Source organism: Scleropages formosus, chromosome 12 (genome assembly GCF_900964775.1).
Source record: "Scleropages formosus chromosome 12, fSclFor1.1, whole genome shotgun sequence".
Lineage (NCBI taxonomy): Eukaryota > Metazoa > Chordata > Actinopteri > Osteoglossiformes > Osteoglossidae > Scleropages > Scleropages formosus.
The window spans coordinates 5684110-5703276 of NC_041817.1; the positions used below are offsets into that span (position 1 = coordinate 5684110).

Below are 19167 nucleotides of genomic sequence, written 5' to 3' on the forward strand. Positions count from 1 at the left end.
TTTCCATCTGCCTTCTTGACTTTAACCTGCTCTGCTCACCCTTACGCTTCTTCTCAAACACCCCAAATTTATTCTCCCCATAATCATATATAATCTCACCCAATTGGTTTATCTTAGACTCAGCCGTACCCTTCAAACCATTTAAAATCCCTCTCAAGTCATCGTTAACAGAGGTCCACTCCTTACAGTCAGTGGCGCCTGGCCATCTCACCTTAAGTTTTTGTTCCCTACACCTTTCCTTCCCTGCCCATCTTGGTATCATCTGCCCTGCATCCTCCCCATGATCGATGCTGCCTTGTGCATCCATGTTTGGTCTTGTCTCCTCTAAGACAGAGGTATTGATGTCCTGTGGTCTTTGGTGTACAACCTGCCCCTGGACTTCACCCGACTTATTTAAACCGCTCCGTAGGTCATAGCGATCAATGCGGGGCCCCTGCCCTCGTCCCCCCAAACACCTCTTCCTGCCTTGATGAATTCTTAGGCCTCTTACTGAAGTCACCTTCCTCCAACCACAAATGCACACCTGCAGCGCCGATCCACCCCTGCTTGGCGTGGTTGTGTTCGTGCTTTCCCCCTACTCATAGTCAAGTTCACGCCATAGTCAAGAACCGTTATATCCACCAATGAGTCATCTTTCACCCCTGCTCTTGCTGACTCTTGGGGTATTGATAACATTTGTGTGTCTATAGCTTGAACAGGGTGCACCTCCCGCTACACAAGAGCATACGATGCTGCTGACACAGGTTGCCAGCCCATGTCAGCCCCTAGTGGGGTCTATTCCCTCCTGCCAGCAGTCTCTCCTTTCCGTCACACGGTCTTTTCCGTGCCGCCAGCTGCCCTGTTCGCAGCAGTCACTAGTCACCTAGAACCAACATACAATAATACACAGGGAAAGATGTTCACATGTTATCAAATTGACAGTCAAAGCACAAAAAAAACCACAGCAATTTTCTCATGTTGACAGTAGTTTCTTATTACCTGAAGAAAAAAAATATATATGTATATGTACCTTAAAGGTGTTTGAATATTGTAAATTTAACCAATAAATACATAAATAAACAAATAAATAAATACAAATTTTGCCTGTCCTCTTTTCCTTAGTATGTTGCTGACAAGTTTTTTTTTTTTAGGTAATTTCTGCATTATTTATCGCCTTGAAAAGAGTTTGTAATTGTGACTTCAAGTCAGCTGAAATGTTTTATTATCAGTAATTATTCAGCAGTGTTTGGCCTTTAGGCAAATGTAATTTTCTGTAAGCATTTCCAGAGTGATAATGTGTTGCCTAACAGAAAGTACATTTCTGTGGACGACTCTTAGTTCAGAAAATCAGTCCTTAAATGGCAACATCAAAGTGTCAGGCCCCGGGAACAAGCAGAGCTTGCAGCTAATTGATGACAACCTGGATAAAAGGATAAACTCCATTTTCTCGTGGAGTAAGGGGGAGCTAGTAGCCTGGGGACCACAGTGTGCTACCAAGTATCTCGCCTTGCCCTACCGAGCCACTTCTGTTGAGAGCCCGGACACGCCCAAACCATTTGTCGTTCTCAAAGAGTATCAAGACCTGGCTGATGTATTCTGTAAGAGTAAGGTGACCGTTCTGCTGCTGCATAGGCCTTGGGATTGCACCATTGACTTACTACCAGGCACATCTCCACCAAGAGGTTGAATATATCCCTTGTCCCTACCCGAGCAGCAAGCACTCCAAGCTATATCAAGGAGACCTTAGTTTCTGGGTTCATTTGGCCGTCCACCTCTCCTGCGTCTGTCAGTTTCTTTTTCATGGCGAAGGAGGATGGAGGCTTACGTCCATGTATTGATTATCGGGGTCTCAATGCGGGGTGTGGTGGTGCAGTGGGTTGGATCGGGTCCTGCTCTCCCGTGGGACCAGGGTTCGAGTCCTTCTTGGGGTGCCCTGCAGCGGACTGGTGTCCTGTCCTGGGTGTGTCCCCTCCCTCTCCAGCTTTTCGCCTTGTGTTGCCGGGTTAGGCTCCGGCTCCCTGTGACCCCATATGGGACAAGCAGTTCAGACAATGTGTGTGTGTGGGTCTCAATGTGGTTACGGTGAAATATCCTCACTCATTACTGCATCATTGGAGCAGGTCCATGAAGCCAGAGTATTTACCAAACTTGACCTGCACAGTGCCTATAATGTTATCTGTATCAGGGAGGGTGATGAATGGAAGACTGCATTCAGCACCTCACTCAGCCATTTTGAGTACCTCTTTGTGCCTTTCGGCCTAGCAAACGCCCCCTTTGTGTTTCAGGCCTATGTGAATCATGCATTGGGAGACCTAATGAACCAGGGGGTACTTGCATATCGCAATGACACACTGATATATTCTTGCATGATGCAACAACATGTCCATCTGGTCAGACAGGTCTTGACCCGACTGCTAGAGAACCAATTATATGTAAAGGGGGAGAAGTGTTTGTTCCATCAAAAGCAAGTCACTTTCCTTGGCTTCATACTGAGTGCGGACGAGATGGCAATGGACCCCAAGAAGGTGCAGGCAGTCCTCGACTGGCCTCAACCGACCTCTATTAAGTCATTGCAACGCTTCCTGGGGTTCGCCAATTTCTACCACTGATTCATTAGAGGATTCAGCTCAGTGGCCGCCCCACTCACAGCCCTCTTATGGGGTGAAAAGAAAAGGCTGGAGCTGTTCTATCCCAGAGGCAGGGCAATCCTGCAAAGCTTCACCCCTGTGCTTACTTCTCAAAGAAGCTGACCCCTGCGGAACAGGACTACTATATCAGTAACTGGGAGCTCTTGGCCGTTAAACTAGCTTTGGAGGAATGGCATCACTGGCATGAAGGGGTGGCACACCCATTCCTCGTATTAACCAATCATAGGAACCTCGAGTATTTGTAGAAAGCGCTGCGCCTGAATCCCCATCAGGCGCACTGGGCCTTGTTTTTTACCCCGTTCCGGTTCACGGTGACCTATCGGCAGGGCTTGAAAAACAGTAAAGTCGACGCCTTGTCAAGGATGCACAACAGAGCCTGCCCCGATGTTGCCGGAACAGTGGGTGTTGGCTCCGGTTCAATAGCATCTCCACCAGGAGCTCCAGGCAGCCTGCAAGGAAGATCCCAGACCACCCAATCAACCGGAGGGTAAGGAATATGTCCCTGTTAAGCTCTGACCTTTCCTGTTGCAATGGGCGCACGACTCCCCAGCTTCAGGACATCCAGGCAACCGACGGACCCTGTCCCTCCTCCAAGGCCGCTACTGGTGGCCATCCATGAAGGAGGATGTTCAAGAGTACATCGAAGCCTGTGAGACGTGTGCCCAAGCCAGGACCCCGAATCAGAAGCCTGCCAGTTTGTTGGAGTCTCTACCTATCCCAGCTCGGCCCTGGTCGCACGTCTTCATTGATTTCCTTGTTGATTTGCCCTCGTCGCAAGGTAACACCGTCATACTCACCGTCCTCGACTGTTTTTCAAAGGCCTGTCGCCTAATACCCTTGCCACAACTACCATCAGCATTAGAAACTGCAGAGGCCTTGTTCCAACATTTGTTTCGTCTGTATGGCCTTCCAGAGGACATTGCCTCCGATCGCGGCCCCCCAGTTCACCTCGCAACTCTGGAAGGCCTTCTGGCAGAAACTGGGGGTGGCGGTAAGCCTCACTTCAGGGTATCATCCCCAGGCGAACAGACAGGTCGAGAGGCTACTTCAAGACCTAGGACGGTACCTCAGGTCATATTGCAGCTGACAGCAGCACCAGTGGGCCCGGTATCTGCCCTGGGCAGAATATGCACATAACTCCCTGCCACACTCCTCTACCACACTCACCCCTTTTCAGTGTGCCCTAGGGTACCAGCCTCCCCTATTCCCCTGGTGTCCAGAGTGTACCGACTTTCCGGCGGTCGACGAATGGTACCGAAACAGTGAGGAAACCTGGAAGATGGTCACAGCCCAGCAACGCAGCAGCACATGCCAGAATAAACACCAGACTGATCGTCACCAACGTCCGGTCTCCTTTTGTCCCGGCCAGTGGGTCTGGCTTTCCACCCGGAACCTGAAAGTACGTCTTCCATCCCGTAAGCTCAGTCCCTACTTCATAGGCCCTTATCAAATTGTCTGCCAAATCAATTCAGTCACTTACCATTTATGTCTACCCCAGTCCCTCTGGGTCCATCCATCATTTCATGTCTCCCTGCTCAAACCATACAAAGTTTCACACCTTCAGGCCCCGAGGACTTCGAAACCACCTCCGCCACTGCAGGTGGAAGGGTCCTCAGCCTACCGAGCCAAGGAGCTCCTCGACTCCTGATGGTGTTGTGGCCACCTACAGTATCTGGTGGATTGGGAGGGGTATGGCCGGGAAGAACACAGTTGGGTGCCAGCGAAGGATATCTTAGATCCCGACCTGATTGCCTCTTTTCACAGAGACCACCCAGACCTCCCAGCGCCTTAGCCTTGGGGGTGCCCATCTCATCCTCGGTGGGTGGCGGGAGCCGCCTGTTGGGGGGTACTGTCACGCCCCCGGGAATGAGCAAAGCGATGACACCTGCAGCCAATTAAGAAGATCTGGGATAAAAGGAGTCCCATGCCCACACGTCAACGCGGATTCTTGCAATCGCCTGGTGCCCTTGCAGTCTCAGCATCTTTGCCCTTTGTGCCTTGCCTGTTCTTGACTCTTGCTTGTTCTTTATGACTAACGACTTGGATTACCCGTATTGTGACGTTCATGCCCAGAAGACCTTCGCCTGTTCCTGACCTTGATCTCGTCTTGTCCCTTGGACCTGGTTGTTTGAATAAAACTCACCTGCCCTTGGGTCCTCTACTTACCTGTCTCCAGTGCCAGTGCCTGACAAAAACAGCATCACTGGAAAAATCTAGAAATCTTCACATCTTTGTTGTGTAATTTTTAAAGAACAAATTTCATTAGCTGCTCATCAAGAAGTCCAAATAATTTTATTAAAGATTATGGCTAGGCCCTATAAGGTAAGGTCACTGACATTTCAATACCTGTTTCTGAAATGTCAGAAAAAGGTTTTTATTTTTTTAGGGCATGGTATTCAAAAATCTAAAGTCAGTAGATACAAATGAGCAATTTTGAATGATTCTAGGTCATCTACTTTAACACTGAAAAAACATGGTTCTTAGTGACTATACAAAAAAATCTACATAGTTTTCATACATATGAGTAAGAAAACAATTTGTGGAACTTTAAGATCAGGTAGTGGTGGTCTTCACAATCTTCTTGTGAAAACAGCACATCAAAATAAATAAAATCACGTCTCTGCTTGAAAAAACTATAGCTAAATTAACAGCAGTGTGCCACTTGTATGCTGAACTGGTGGCTGTCAGGATTTTTTGCTAACAGTAGGTTGAAATTTAGAAATGAAAAAAACCAAGATTAAAAAACAGTTCAAGATGTTGGTAAGAGACTAGGTGACTATACACTATTTGTTTTATGTTCACCATAAAGACAGATAATTATACATTTGCAAATAAATCCAGCACCTTCTGTTCAGAAAATTTAATTTGAAAACAGTGTTGATGAAAAATTAGAATTTAAACTCAGCATCAGCACTTGAATCTCCCCTGTGGGACATTATATTTCTTTGAAACCTCAGAACCTCCTATCTTAATGTCTCTCTCACACACTCACACACTCACACACTCACACCATCTGAAACCGCTTGTCTCATACGGGGTTGAGGGGAGCCGGAGCCTAACCCGGCAACACAGGGCGTAGGGCTGGAGGGGGAGGGGACACACCCAGGACGGGATGCCAGTCCGTCGCAAGGCACCCCAAGTGGAACTCGAACCCCTGATCCACCGGACAACAGGACCCGGTCCAACCCACTGCACCACCGTGTCCCCTCATCTTAATGTATGAAGGATTAATTTAGAATCAAACTCATTATCATTTTTTTGAATTCCATTTCCACACTTAAAAACATGCAACACATGAAATCAGTATGGCATATAAATTCAAATATGGCTGGAAGCTATTTACTCTATTTTGCAATTCATTGCAAATAGCTGTGCCTTCCCCTAAATGCAAATGATCAAGTCCTACTTGTACTGACAACAAAAGAAAAATCCGAGTGCCAGAAAAAAGATATCTGAACATCTTTCAGATATCTGTTTTTGGGCACTCAAATTAGATTTTTGTTGTTGTTGTTGTTTATTTTTATCCCAGTAACCCATGTAAAACTGCAATATCCCATCATGCATGAAGATTTTGCCTCTGTATGTCAGGTTGAGTATAATAAAAATAGATAGCTCTGAATGGGTAGTGAGGTACCCCACAATGGCTCAAAATTCAGTACTAAACTTATGCAGGATTATTTTTCTTTCTTTGCACAACTTCTTTATCTAGGTTTTCATTTCCTCAATGTGTCACAGCAATCAACTATCAGATTATCTGTACATAATGTTGCCACGCCCACACCTTCGAGCCAACATGGAACACCTGGGACGCAGCGCAGACTGGGGCATAAAAGGCTGCTGATGCGGAACCTTGTTCAGCCTTCTTGTTTGCAACCTCCTAGCTAATTCCTGTTCCCTAACGCCTTTCCCGAACCCATCCCTTGTTCCCACGATCCAGTGCCTCTTTATGATCATCGACCTCTTGCCTGTATACCGACGTCGCCTTTTGGATTCTCCCTGTAAACAACGTTCGCACCTCGAAGATCAATCGCCTGTTCCTTGACCTCCTCTCTTGGATTTCCCCGATTACACCACGTATACCGCTCTGCACTTGGGTTTGCCGCTTCCTTCCAGAACCAGTCATGACAGAAAGTTCCGCCACGTATACGGACCCAGCGGAGCTGAACCGTCTACTGGCAGAGTTGGACTCTCGCGAAGCACGCATGGAAGGTATAGAACAGATGCTCTACAACCTCATCACTTCCTACAACGAAGTGGTAAGCGCGCTGAACACGTCGTGGGCGCTCGCGCCGCCCATCGCAAAACGCGCAGCCGGTCCTGCAGCGCCTGACTCGCCGAACACAACACCGCCTCTACCACACATTTTCTACTTGTCTCCCCTGACCCACTTTGATGTGACCCCGATGCAATGTGCAGGTTTCTTGTTTCAATGTGAACTCGTTTTCACCAGTATGCTCCCTGTTTATAGCACCGAACAGAGCCGGATCACCTTCATACTCTCCCTGCTCACAGGCAGAGCGCTTGATTGGGGGACAGCAGTCTGGACAAATGACTCACCCAGCGCATATGCTCAGTTCAAGAGCCGTTTCCTCGCCGTTTTCGGACTGGTTCACCCAGAAGAACACCTGAGTGAAAAACTTATGGATTTACAACAAGGTAACCGACCCGTGGCAGATTATGCAATAGAATTCCGTACCCTCGCGGAGCGCAGCGGTTGGGGAAAGAAAGCTTTGTTGGCTGGTTTTCGCCGTGGTCTAAACCCGCACATCCGCAAAGAAATGGCGTTCCGGGGAGAAAGATGGACCCTAGATCGGTTCATAGAAACCGCTGTTGCCTTAGATCACCAGATAAGAACCCAGGAACCAGTCTGAAAACCTACCCCAGAAAGATACTGTCCCGCTCAGGAGAAAGCAGAGCCAATACGGTTGGGGCTTGGGCACCTGTCCTCCGCAGAACATCAGCAAAGACTACAAAAGCACCTGTGTTTCTACTGCGGTGACCCCGGTCACTTCCGTCTCCAGTGTCCTGTCCGCCCTGAGGCCAAGGTGAGTGGCACTCTTTGTTATAACTGCCTCGCTGTACCCGTTATGTTGTCATGGGGCTCAGGACAGGTAAAGACTCAAGCCATGGTAGATTCGGGAGCAGCAGGGTGCTTCATGGACGTTGGTTTTGCTCTGACTCATAGTATCCCATTCAAACCCATTGAGAGGTGTCTCAAAGTGAAAGCTCTGGATGGCCAGCCCCTAGGAAGAGGTTTTGTGGACCACCATACGGCACCTGTAACTGTGAGTGTGGGGGTATGTCACCAAGAAATGTTGCGTTTTTATTTGATTACTTCTCTGGAGTTTCCCCTGATTCTAGGGTTCCCTTGGCTCTCCCACCATGACTCTGTTTTTCAGTGGAGTACTGGGGAATTGGTGGCTTGGGGACCCCAATGTGAGGGGACATGCTTAAAGCTACCCTGCCGAGCTACATCCATAGAAGGCTCAGAATCTGCCCCACAGGTGCCAGTTCCTCCCGAGTATCAGGATCTGGCTGAGGTTTTCAGCAAAAGACAAGCATCCGAGCTACCACCGCATCGCCTGTGGGACTGTGCAATTGACCTCCTGCTAGGTACCACGCCTCCACATAGTTGCATTTATCCCTTGTCCAGACCCGAGCAATTAGCCTTACAGAAATATATCACCGAAGCCTTAGAAACAGGAATCATACGGCCATCCACATCCCCTGCGTCTGCCGGGTTTTTTTTTTATCGAAAAGAAAGATGGGGGGGCTACGCCCGTGTATTGACTATCTGGGGTTGAATAGCATTAGCGTGAAATACCCACATCCCCTGCCTTTGATCACGGCCACCCTTGAGAACATCCAGCAGGCGCAGTGGTTCACGAAGCTAGACCTGAGAAGTGCATAAAATCTAGTCCGTATCCAGGAGGGTGACGAATGGAAAACTGCCTTCAGTACCACCCTGGGTCATTACGAATACCTGGTTATGCCTTTTGGTCTTGCGAACGCACCCAGCGTCTTCCAGGCATTTGTGAATCACGTGCTCAGGGACATGATCAACAATGCCGTCCTGGTATACCTTGACGATATCCTGATCTATTCTGATACGATGGCCAGGCATGTACTGACTGTCAGACAGGTGCTCCAGAGACTGTTGCAGAACAGATTATATGTGAAGTTGGACAAGTGTGAATTCCACAGGCAGCAAGTCTCCCTCCTTCTTAGGGTTCATACTCACCCGAGACGGCATTGCTATGGATCCCGGAAAGGTCCAGACCATCCAGCAATGGCCTCGCCCGACCACCACTAAGGCTCTCCAGCGGTTTTTGGGGTTCTCCAATTTTTACTGCCAGTTCATCAGGAACTTCAGCACGATCGTCGCCCACTGACAGTACTTACAGCAAGTAAAACCCCTTGTTTCCCATGGAACCAAGAAGCCCAACGAGCCTTTGAGACCCTCAAACACAAGTTTTCTACAGCCCCCATCCTGCATCAACCGGACCCGGAGTTGCCATTCATGGTTGAGGTGGATGCCTCAGAGTCAGGGGTATGCGCTGTTCTTTCACAGAGGCAAGGTAAGCCCGTGAAGTTGTATCCTTGTGCCTTTTTTTCCAGGAAACTGTCTGATGCTGAACAAAACTACGGCATAGGGAATAGAGAACTGCTAGGAATCAAGTTAGCCCTAGAAGAGTGGCGACATTAGCTGGACGGGGCACAACACCCTTTTTTGGTGCTTACAGATCATAAGAATTTACAATATCTGCAGACAGCATGGTGCCTCAACACACGTCAGGCCAGGTGGGTGCTGTTCTTTTCTCGACTCAACTTTACTGTCACTTACCGACCAGGTCCTAAAAACATCAAAGCGGACACCCTTTCCCGGCTTCATGATGAAACACAGGAGGTTCCAAAACCAGACTACCTCCTGCTAAGATCCTGCTTTGTGGCACCAGTTCAGTGGGACTTCACCCAGGACCTCGCCCAAGCACAACAAGCGGACCCCGAACCACCAGGTAAACCTTCCGGCAAACAATACGTTCCCCCAGGTCTGAGAACCACACTCCTACAATGGGCCCATGACCATCCAGCTGCGGGACACCCGGGGTTTGGGAAGACCCAGACAAGAATACAGCAGCTCTACTGTTGGCCGTCCCTCCGGGAGGACGTACAGGACTACATCTGGGCGTGTCCAGTCTGTGCTCAGCCCAAGGCTTCAAATCAGAGTCCGGCAGGGCTCCTGGAACCTCTGCCAGTACCCAGTCGTCCCTGGATGCACATAGCTTTAGATTTCTTGGTGGACCTCCCTCCGTCCAACAGTAAGACCACTATATTAACTGTAATCAATCGGTTTTCCAAAGGCTGTCGCTTGATTCCTCTGCCCAAGCTCCCCTCCGCCTTGGAGACTGCAGAGCTGCTGTTTCATCATGTATTTCAGCTCTATGGTATACCCGAAGACATAGTGTCAGACCAGGGTCCTCAGTTCACATTGCGTGTCTGGAGGGCTTTTTGGAAAAAACTCAGGGTCACGGTGAGTATGACATCGGGATACCACCCTCAAGCCAATGGGCAGGTAGAACGGCTACAGCAAGATATCGGTCTGTACCTCAGAAGCTACTGTCTTGAACACCCAAATCACTGGGTTTGATATCTTCCGTGGGCAGAATATGCCCACAATACGCTGACCCATACCTCTACAGGTGTCTCCCCATTCCAGTGCATCTTAGGGCACCAGCCGCCACTGTTCCCATGGCAACCGGGATTCAGCGATGTGCCTGCTGTGGGCTCCTGGTACCGGACCAGGCTCCGAGTGTGCCACACCCACACCTCCGAGCCGACACGGAACACCTGGGATGCAGCGCAGACTGGGGCATAAAAGGCTGCGTCAGACCAGTAGCTGATGCAGAACCTTGTTCAGCCTTCTTGTTTGCGACCTCCTAGCTAATTCCTGCTCCCTAACGCCTTTCCTGATCCCGTCCCTTGTTCCCACGATCCAGTGCCTCTTTATGATCATCGACCTCTTGCCTGTGTACCGACCTTGCCTTTTGGATTCTCCCTGTAACGACGTTCGCACCTCAAAGACCATTCGCCTGTTCCTCGACCTCCTCTCTTGGATTTCCCCAACTACACCACGTATACCGCTCTGCACTTGGGTTCGCCGCTTCCTTCAAAACCAGTCATGACAAATGTATTACAGTCATGGTTCGATCTAGACTGAAATATGTACAAATGTCATTTCAAATTGAGAAGAAATTACATGACGTCTTTAAAAGTTTGATCTATGGTCATGGTGGTAATGACCACTCGCACCATATTTATGGTAAAGTAGGATACAGAGGTACTTTACAATTGCCTGCTACTGCTCGTGTTTTAGGATTATGAACAGGGGGAGAACATCCAAATTACATACACCCTGAGCTGGATTGAAAGCTATAACCTTAAATACAGCTCAGTCACTGTTAGAGTTCAGGATTATTTGCTGTTCCACCATCTATCTCTGCTTGATGTTTTATCACTGGAAGGTTTAAGGCTCCTCCAATCTGTTCGCTGCAGTATGGTCCCTTCAGTCATTTTCAGCACTTTATCAATTACATTAAAAGTATTACTTTACAATATTAAGTTACACTGATTTACCCATTTACACCATTGGGAAATTTCTTTATTGTATCAGTTCAATAGAAGTACTTTGCTTAAAGGCAATATAGCTGAAGGTGGGATTTACTCCTGGGCATTTTAGTCCAAAGGCAGGACAAGGTGCCACTTCTGATAAACCCGCTTGTTTTTTTCCAAAAGGCACTATCCTGTATGATATTTGCAGTTTGCACTCTCTTGGCCCCTCAAAATACAGTGCCAGTCAAAAGTTTGAGCACACCTGAGCAACTTGGACAATACCTATATGGATGAAACTGAATGGAAAAATAAAGGCAACGCGGCCTCAAATTGTCCTACATCTTTGGAAACTGCTGCAGAAGACCTGAGAAGACACAACGACTCATCACCTGACCAAACATATTTACCACATGCCTCATAAAAGGTAAAGACATCTAATAGTTGCAGTTAAGTGCCTTTCCATAAAATTATTGATACTGTCTCTGAAGAGGTATTTAGTTTTTGATTTAATAACCGTAATTTACCACATTTGCAGTGCATTTCACAGAAACATCAGGTCTTATATCTAAGGCTATTGTGCTCTATATATTTGTATAGTTTCCTAAAGTCTTGTACTGTAATACAACACTTGTATGATAATTTTCCAGTAACCAATGCAATATTTCCAAATGAAACAATGTAATTACTGTAATTTTTCTGTATTTGTTATAAAATTTTAACTTATGCTTTTGTCCAAGGTGACATAATTTTAGGCCTGCATAAGAACAAGTTTGCAAAAATGTATTTATGTGAACTGCTGCCCAGAGTGTTTTTATGTTAATAATGCATATGCTGCCCAGTCGCCATCCTCTTGTCCCAGATGTCATTGTAAATAATTTGGTATAAAATGTCGTCTATTAGGGGGTGCGGTGGTGCAGTGGGTTGGACCACAGTCCTGCTCTCCGGTGGGTCTGGGGTTCGAGTCCCGCTTGGGGTGCCTTGTGGCGGACTGGCGTCCTGTCCTGGGTGTGTCCCCTCCCCCTCTGGCCTTACGCCCTGTGTTGCCGGGTTGGCTCCGGTTCCCCGTGACCCCGTATGGGACAAGCGGTTCTAAAAATGTGTGTGTGTGTGTGTGTGTTGGCAAAAAATAAATACTTTATGTGACTGACCTAAAATGCTTACATGTGAAAATTTTTAATAATGACATACATGATTCCAAACTTGCTGTCTGAACCTTTACTTGGGTTACAAGGTTCAGACAGGATTCAAACTAAAAAGATTACCCCAACTATAGCAGACAATTAGTAATAAATCAGCTCAGCAATCATTCAATCCCAGTAGAACTGCCACTACCTAACATGTATTTATTAATTTAGCACATGTTTTTCTCCAAAGCAGCTTCCAATGAACTCTATGCAGTGTTATCAGCCTACACACCTTATTCACCAAGGGGACTTACTCTGCAAGGTACACTACTTACACTGAGTAACTCATTCATACATTGGTGGAACACACTCTCTCTGTCACTCACACACTATGGATGAACCTGAACAACATGTGTTTGGACTGTGGGAAGAAACCAGAGCACCCGGTCGAAACCCATGCACACACAGGGAGAACATGGAAACTCCACAGAGACTGAGGGGGGATGAAACCCACATCCTCTCGCACCACACAGGTACTGTGAGACAGCAGTGCTACTCACTGTGCCACCCTGTTGTGCCACCCAGCTGCCAACAGGAAGCTATCAGCTGCTGCATTATAAACTCATGTATGTCAGTTTCTAAGACTCACTGACCCAAGTGCTGCCATTTCTACCTTTTGATTTTGAGAATCAGAAGTTTAATAGCTGAGAAAGGGGGTGTGGTGGTGCAGTGGGTTGGACCACAGTCCTCCTCTTCGGTGGGTCTGGGGTTCGAGTCCCACTGGGGGTGCCTTGCGATAGACTGGCGTCCTGTCCTGGGTGTGTCCCCTCCCCCTCTGGCCTTACGCCCTGTGTTACCAGGTAGGCTCCGCGACCCCGTATGGGACAAGCGGTTCTGAAAGTGTGTGTGTGTGTGGGGTCCACAACTATGAGGACGAAAAGATGAGTAAAAAGAATATCATTAAATCTGGGCATTTGTCAAAACTTTCATTCTTACAGCATAGAGGTAGTATTTCATTCTTGCAAAGTTCAAACTTGTAAACAATTTAAGTTGCTTAGAAACACCTACATTCTTATTCATACAATGTACATTAGATAGTCAAAACCATATCTTTTCACAACGTCCTCAGTAGTTTTCATCTTCTAACGTCACCTTCCTGAGATACAGCAGCTTTAACCATGGTCTGAACTTAATGCAATCTTTAATCCTTACTGCCCTGCATCACAATGAAGGTGATCACCTTTCATAGTGAATTTGCTTTCCTAATGGTTTCCATGTCCTTGTAGAATGGTCATCCTTATCTTATCCAATGGATTCATCACAGAATGGCTCCTTGTCATTATTTTATTAACAACAATTTGTGATTGCTGGAGCATACTCAAATAAACCTTAATTACATTTTGTATCTCTGTAAGCCAAAAAAGATGCACACATTGATGGCAGAGCAGAGCTCTCAGGCCGAGCTTAATTAATTTTAGCACTCAGCATAATGGTTTCTGGAAACTAAGAAGTTGAGAAAGGCATTATGGGCCCAAAGGGATGTACAATTACTTTCTAAATAGCTGTTCAAATTTAAAGATGCCTAAAACAAACCGGACAAGGAGTTTACATTGACAAGGCACAAACTGATGATATTGAGCGACATACATCCCCCCAGGTTTGAAAATGCCACCAGAAGCCACAGAATATCTGATGTGCCTCAAAATTTTATCTTTAATTTATTCAGAGTTTTGGTAACATTGGAACAGGCAGCAGGGACTTTTAAACTGAAGGTCCATGTCTCATTTTGGTCCCTTCTGCAGTAATTGTGGCATTGACCTTGACATGCCCTAGAACTGTACTTTTTATTTGCCATAAAAGTTTTGGCTGAGCAGTGAAATAGTAATTACTTACAATTAATTATGCAGAATAAATGTAGTTTAATGACAAACATGGGACTATTAAATCTGAATATAATGATCATCACACCTACATATTTTTAAGCTGCAAGACTTACACCTGGAAATGAATTTGCAACACAGTTTATGTAACATAAACCCACATTTCTCCTGGCTGTTTGCAGTTTGTAGACATCTCATGTTTGTTATTCAAGGGTGATGGCTACAAACCCCTGTACATTTTTTCAGGCATACCCTGTCCACCCACCTCGGAGCCATTAGAGGTGAAAAATAAAGTGGTGAGCTATGTAGTCCGTAACTCTGAGTCCATTAAACAAAGAAATTGATTCAGCCATTCTAAATAATTCACATGTTCCCAAGGATAAATGCTTTATCAATATCAAATTGTTTTCCTTATTGTAACACTTACACTGGATCCACTGATGTAAAGAAAATCAGTTCAAGTGATTTTCAAGTGATGCCTCTAGGTGTAATTGCTTAAAAAACTAAACATATACAATGTATGTAAGATATTTTCTCAGTTGAAACAACCCATAAGCCAAATTTGTCACAATTAGGTAGATTGGGAACTTTCTGCATTTCCAGACCCAGAACACTGAAACCTAAACACAGCACTACGTAGCTGAACTCATGAAAGCAGTCATGTAAGAAACTGCTGGTCTCTCTCGTTCCCTTGCTTCTCACTCTTTCTCATTCACTCACAAGGAAGGTACACCCTGGACATGATGCCAGTCTATTGCAGGGTGGGCATGCAATGGTTTTGAATGAAATCAACTTATACTGACACATGCATTAAACATGCCAAAGCCAATTTAACTGTGCAGTAAGAACCCAAAAGATTATGTCCCATGCTTAACTTGTAACTCCAGAGAAACCCATCCAGTGTGTTTACTGGTTAGTTTTGTCAGAAATAATGGTAAATTACTTCAAATAACTGTATGTTGAGAATTAAAAAAGAAATCTTCTATTTAAATATAAAACCTTTTGCAAGGCTGAAACCTTCTGCCAAGCTGTAAACACTGCAATCTCTCTTTATTCAGGAAGGGTTCAATGGAGGTTAATAGACCCTCATCCCACAATCATTCCTCCAGTTGATGTCTTTGAAATTTTAATTAGGGCAATGATCCCAAAACTGTTAAGCCTTTCAACATTGGCTTTAAAAAAGTCCACCTGTGAACCTGGTAGTTGAAGAAAGCCTTCACTGGCCTACACCATGATTACACAGTATATGTCAAATACCATTAAATGAAATATGATTAAAAATAGGTACATAAAAAGTAATGGGCTGACGGAGAGAACATTCTGGGATGGATGCCATTCAGCTTTCACTGAAAGAAGAAATAAAAGAAGATAATCCACACTTCACTTTATAAGAGCTTGCTGCAGAAACCATCTTCTGCAAAAATCTTAGAAAAATTATTACAGGAAGTATGATCATGTTTAGACTAAGGTAAAACTGCATGATATATCTATATATATTATATATATACATTTATAAATGAGTGGGGTGCGGTGGCGCAGGGGGTTGGCCCGGGTTGGACCGGGTCCTGCTCTCCAGTGGGTCTGGGGTTTGAGTCCCGCTTGGGGTGCCTTGCGACGGACTGGCGTCCCGTCCTGGGTGTGTCCCCTCCCCCTCCGGCCTTACGCCCTGTGTTGCCGGGTAGGCTCCGGTTCCCCGCAACCGTGTATGGGACAAGTGGTTCCGAAAGTGTGTGTGTGTATATTTATAAATGATTAGATCTTTCCTAATGTTTTCCTCTGTGTATAGTTTTGGTTCTGAGCAGTTATATTTAGTCTTATATTTTAGAAAAAACTGCAAAAAAAGTCAGTTTTAGCATATTTATTGCACACTGAATTTTGTAAAAATATTTTTTTATATATGTATATTGCACAAACTCATTCCTTCATTTGAAAACTACTGAAATATAATTTTCCTGAAAATAGGAACTACTAGGATTAAAAGAATTAATATATTCTTAACCTGTCTTAGATGAGCTGTAAATTTTGTCACATTGCCACGCCCACGCCGCCGAGCCAACGTGGAACACTTGGGGCATGCCGCAGACTGATGCATAAAAGGCAGCGTCAGACCAGGAGCTGACGCGAAACCTTGTTCAGCCTTGTAACTTGCGACCTCCTTACCGATACTCTACTCCTCCCAGATCCCTGAGTCCTTTCCCTGTCCCATAACCCTAGTCCTTAGTCCTTTTACCTCCTTATGATCATCGACCTCTTGCTTGTGTACTGACCTTGCCTTTTGGATTGTCCCTGTAATGACATTCGTGCCTCGAAGACCTCTTGCCTGTCCTGTGACAAAGTCTCTTGGATTTCCCTGAATAAAGCATGAATTCCACTCCGCACTTGGGTCCACCACTTCCTTCGGAACCATCCATGGCATGCATAGCAGCTACAGCCAAGACACTAATTTTTTAGAAGATTTTTTAAAAGAATTTCAGTCTTTTGAGTGGAGTAAACATTTTATGAGCCATTAAGGGTTTTCCAGCTGTCTACACGACACACTTCTGACTTGGCAGATTTAAACATCCTTCTGCTGACTCTCTGGGGTGTCTTAAGCTTAACCCTTAGGCTGTAAATATTAAACTTCATGAACTTTTCTGAATATACAGCTTCCTTAAATCATGTCTTGTGAGATTTTTTTAAAATGGGTATTCTAAAATTTTTATTATTTTAACTCAGCAATTACAACCTTTTTTGCTGATAAAAACTCATGTAATAGCATTTCAGAATAATACGTCTCTTTTTAATCCTGTCATCTCTTTAGTAACCCTTCAAACTGTTCAGCTAACCAGACCTAACAGGTTCTAAATACAGAATTATGTGATTTTGCTGTGTCATTATAGAGAGACTAATAATTTAGAGACTACTATTTAGTTTATTCTTTGCTTGTTGAGGTTGTTTATTGAAAAGTGAGGACTGCACACATTTTTTATTTCACTATACTACAGAGCCCAACTCAGGGCTGTGTTATATAACTGTACCTGCACTCCACATTTTTATCCTTGCTCACATAACAGTCTCTGCACATATGAAATATTTTAACAGCCTATCACAGGTGTTATATGTGTTATACTAAACTCTCGGTGGCTACGTTTCACATTCAGGAGTTATGAAGGCAAAAAAGTAGTTCATAGCCAGGCTAAAATAGTATTGTTCCTGGAAATATATTTTTAAAAGTCTTTGTTTTTCCTTAAAATACTTACCCTCATTCCAAGTTCAATGTTTTCCCCTCCATAGACCTCCATGCCAGGATCCAGAAGTCCAATCTCTCCAAAGTATTCTCTGTCCACCACGAAGGAACAGCCAATCATTGCTGGTGTTCTAGATTTTAAAAAAAAAAAAAAAAAAAAAAAAGAAAAAGAAAATTTTGATTAAATTATTAATTAAAAGGGGGTGCAGTGGCACAGTGGGTTGGACCACAGTCCTGCTCTCCGGTGGGTCTGGGGTTCAAGTCCCGCTTGGGGTGCCTTGCGATGGACTGGCGTCCCGTCCTGGGTGTGTCCCCTCCCCCTCCGGCCTTACGCCCTGTGTTACCGGGTTGGCTCCGGTTCCCCGCGACCCCGTATGGGACAAGCGGTTCTGAAGAAAAGATATTAATTAAAAGTAATCAGCAATATTAGTATGTGCTTAGGTTTGACTCAGTGGTCACCCATTCATGGTTGTGACCAATACAGGAGAACTAGAATGTGAATATGTCATGTTGCACAAGGAATTGGTCATCTATTTGACCTTGTGTTATTTCATAACAACAGAATGGATTTCATATAATGAATAAACACTTTAAATAGCAATTACTGCTGAATATTTATATACGATAAATTAGTATACCGTATGTAAACTATGGGTTCAGTAAGGGAAAGCTGGTAGTGTAGTGGTTAGCGCTGTTGCCTTTGAACCCAAAATGCACAGGTTTGCTCTCCACTTCTGGCTGTAGTACCCATAAGCAAGGTACTTACCCTAAAATTGCTCCAGTAACATCAACCAGGTGTATAAACGGGTAAATAATTGTAGGTACACTGACATTGTAAGTTGCTTTGGAGAAAAGTGTCTGCTAAAATAATAAATGTTAGAAGTTTGCCAAAATTTCTGTCAGACAGATCTCCCTGTATAACAAAACCAGTTACATAAATAAGATTATTATCCAATTGTTCAAAAATAATCAAGTCTGTTATTAGTGAAGATTGTAGCTCTGAACGAAGCATACATGCTGAACACTGGGTAATGAGCAACTCAACCCTTTCATTTGCAAAGGGTAGTTATAACTGTTTTTGCATGGATCATATTAAAAAAAATCTGGAGTATGCTTTTCACAGTGATCAAAATTTCAGCAATACATTCAGTATCAGAAAGAAAATAAAACTGCTTAAAAATTGATTAAACAATGTTTTATTGTCACAGCCGTAATTTTACTTTGGCAAGAAATCTGGTGACTTGCTATAACTGTAGCTGAAAAATGGTGAAAGAAGGTTTAGAACATCAGAACAACAAAACCTCTGACCATGCTTAAATAATCCTGTTACACAAAATTATATGAACCATAGCTCTGAAAATTAAGAATTCTCTTCATCTGCAGTAATAAGAATCAGTTCAGGAACAACTCAGCAGTGCAGGAATGCTGAGTTCAGGAATACCAGTACCCTGGCAGTTCAGGAAGAGCATTATTCTAATCTATATGCTGACTATATATTGTGCCAGCATCCTGCTCTGATTACCCTTTAACTCACTCAGTGAGAACAGGTCAAATCAATAATAATGCTGCCCCAGAACAGGTCCAAGTATAATACTTTATCACATTAAATTTTTTCACTAGGACACCACAGGACTCTGCCACATTCGATAAATTTGCTAATTTGTCAGATTTCTTACACCTCTTGTTTCTTAAAATGGAAC

The 19167-nt window shown here is 44.9% G+C and overlaps 1 protein-coding gene across 5 annotated transcripts in view; it reads right to left on the reverse strand.

Annotated features, from left to right (window-relative positions):
- galnt9 (polypeptide N-acetylgalactosaminyltransferase 9) overlaps window positions 1–19167 on the reverse strand; it is a 111446-nt gene that overhangs the window by 16841 nt on the left and 75438 nt on the right. For all 5 annotated transcript variants that reach the window (XR_003798045.1, XR_003798046.1, XM_029257037.1 and 2 more), the window contains one exon: window positions 17481–17598. Coding sequence is in view for 3 of the 5 variants with exons in the window: in XM_029257037.1 (XP_029112870.1) it covers window positions 17481–17598 (118 nt within the window). In the remaining 2 variants the exon portion in view is untranslated. The remainder of the gene's footprint in view (window positions 1–17480; window positions 17599–19167) is intronic.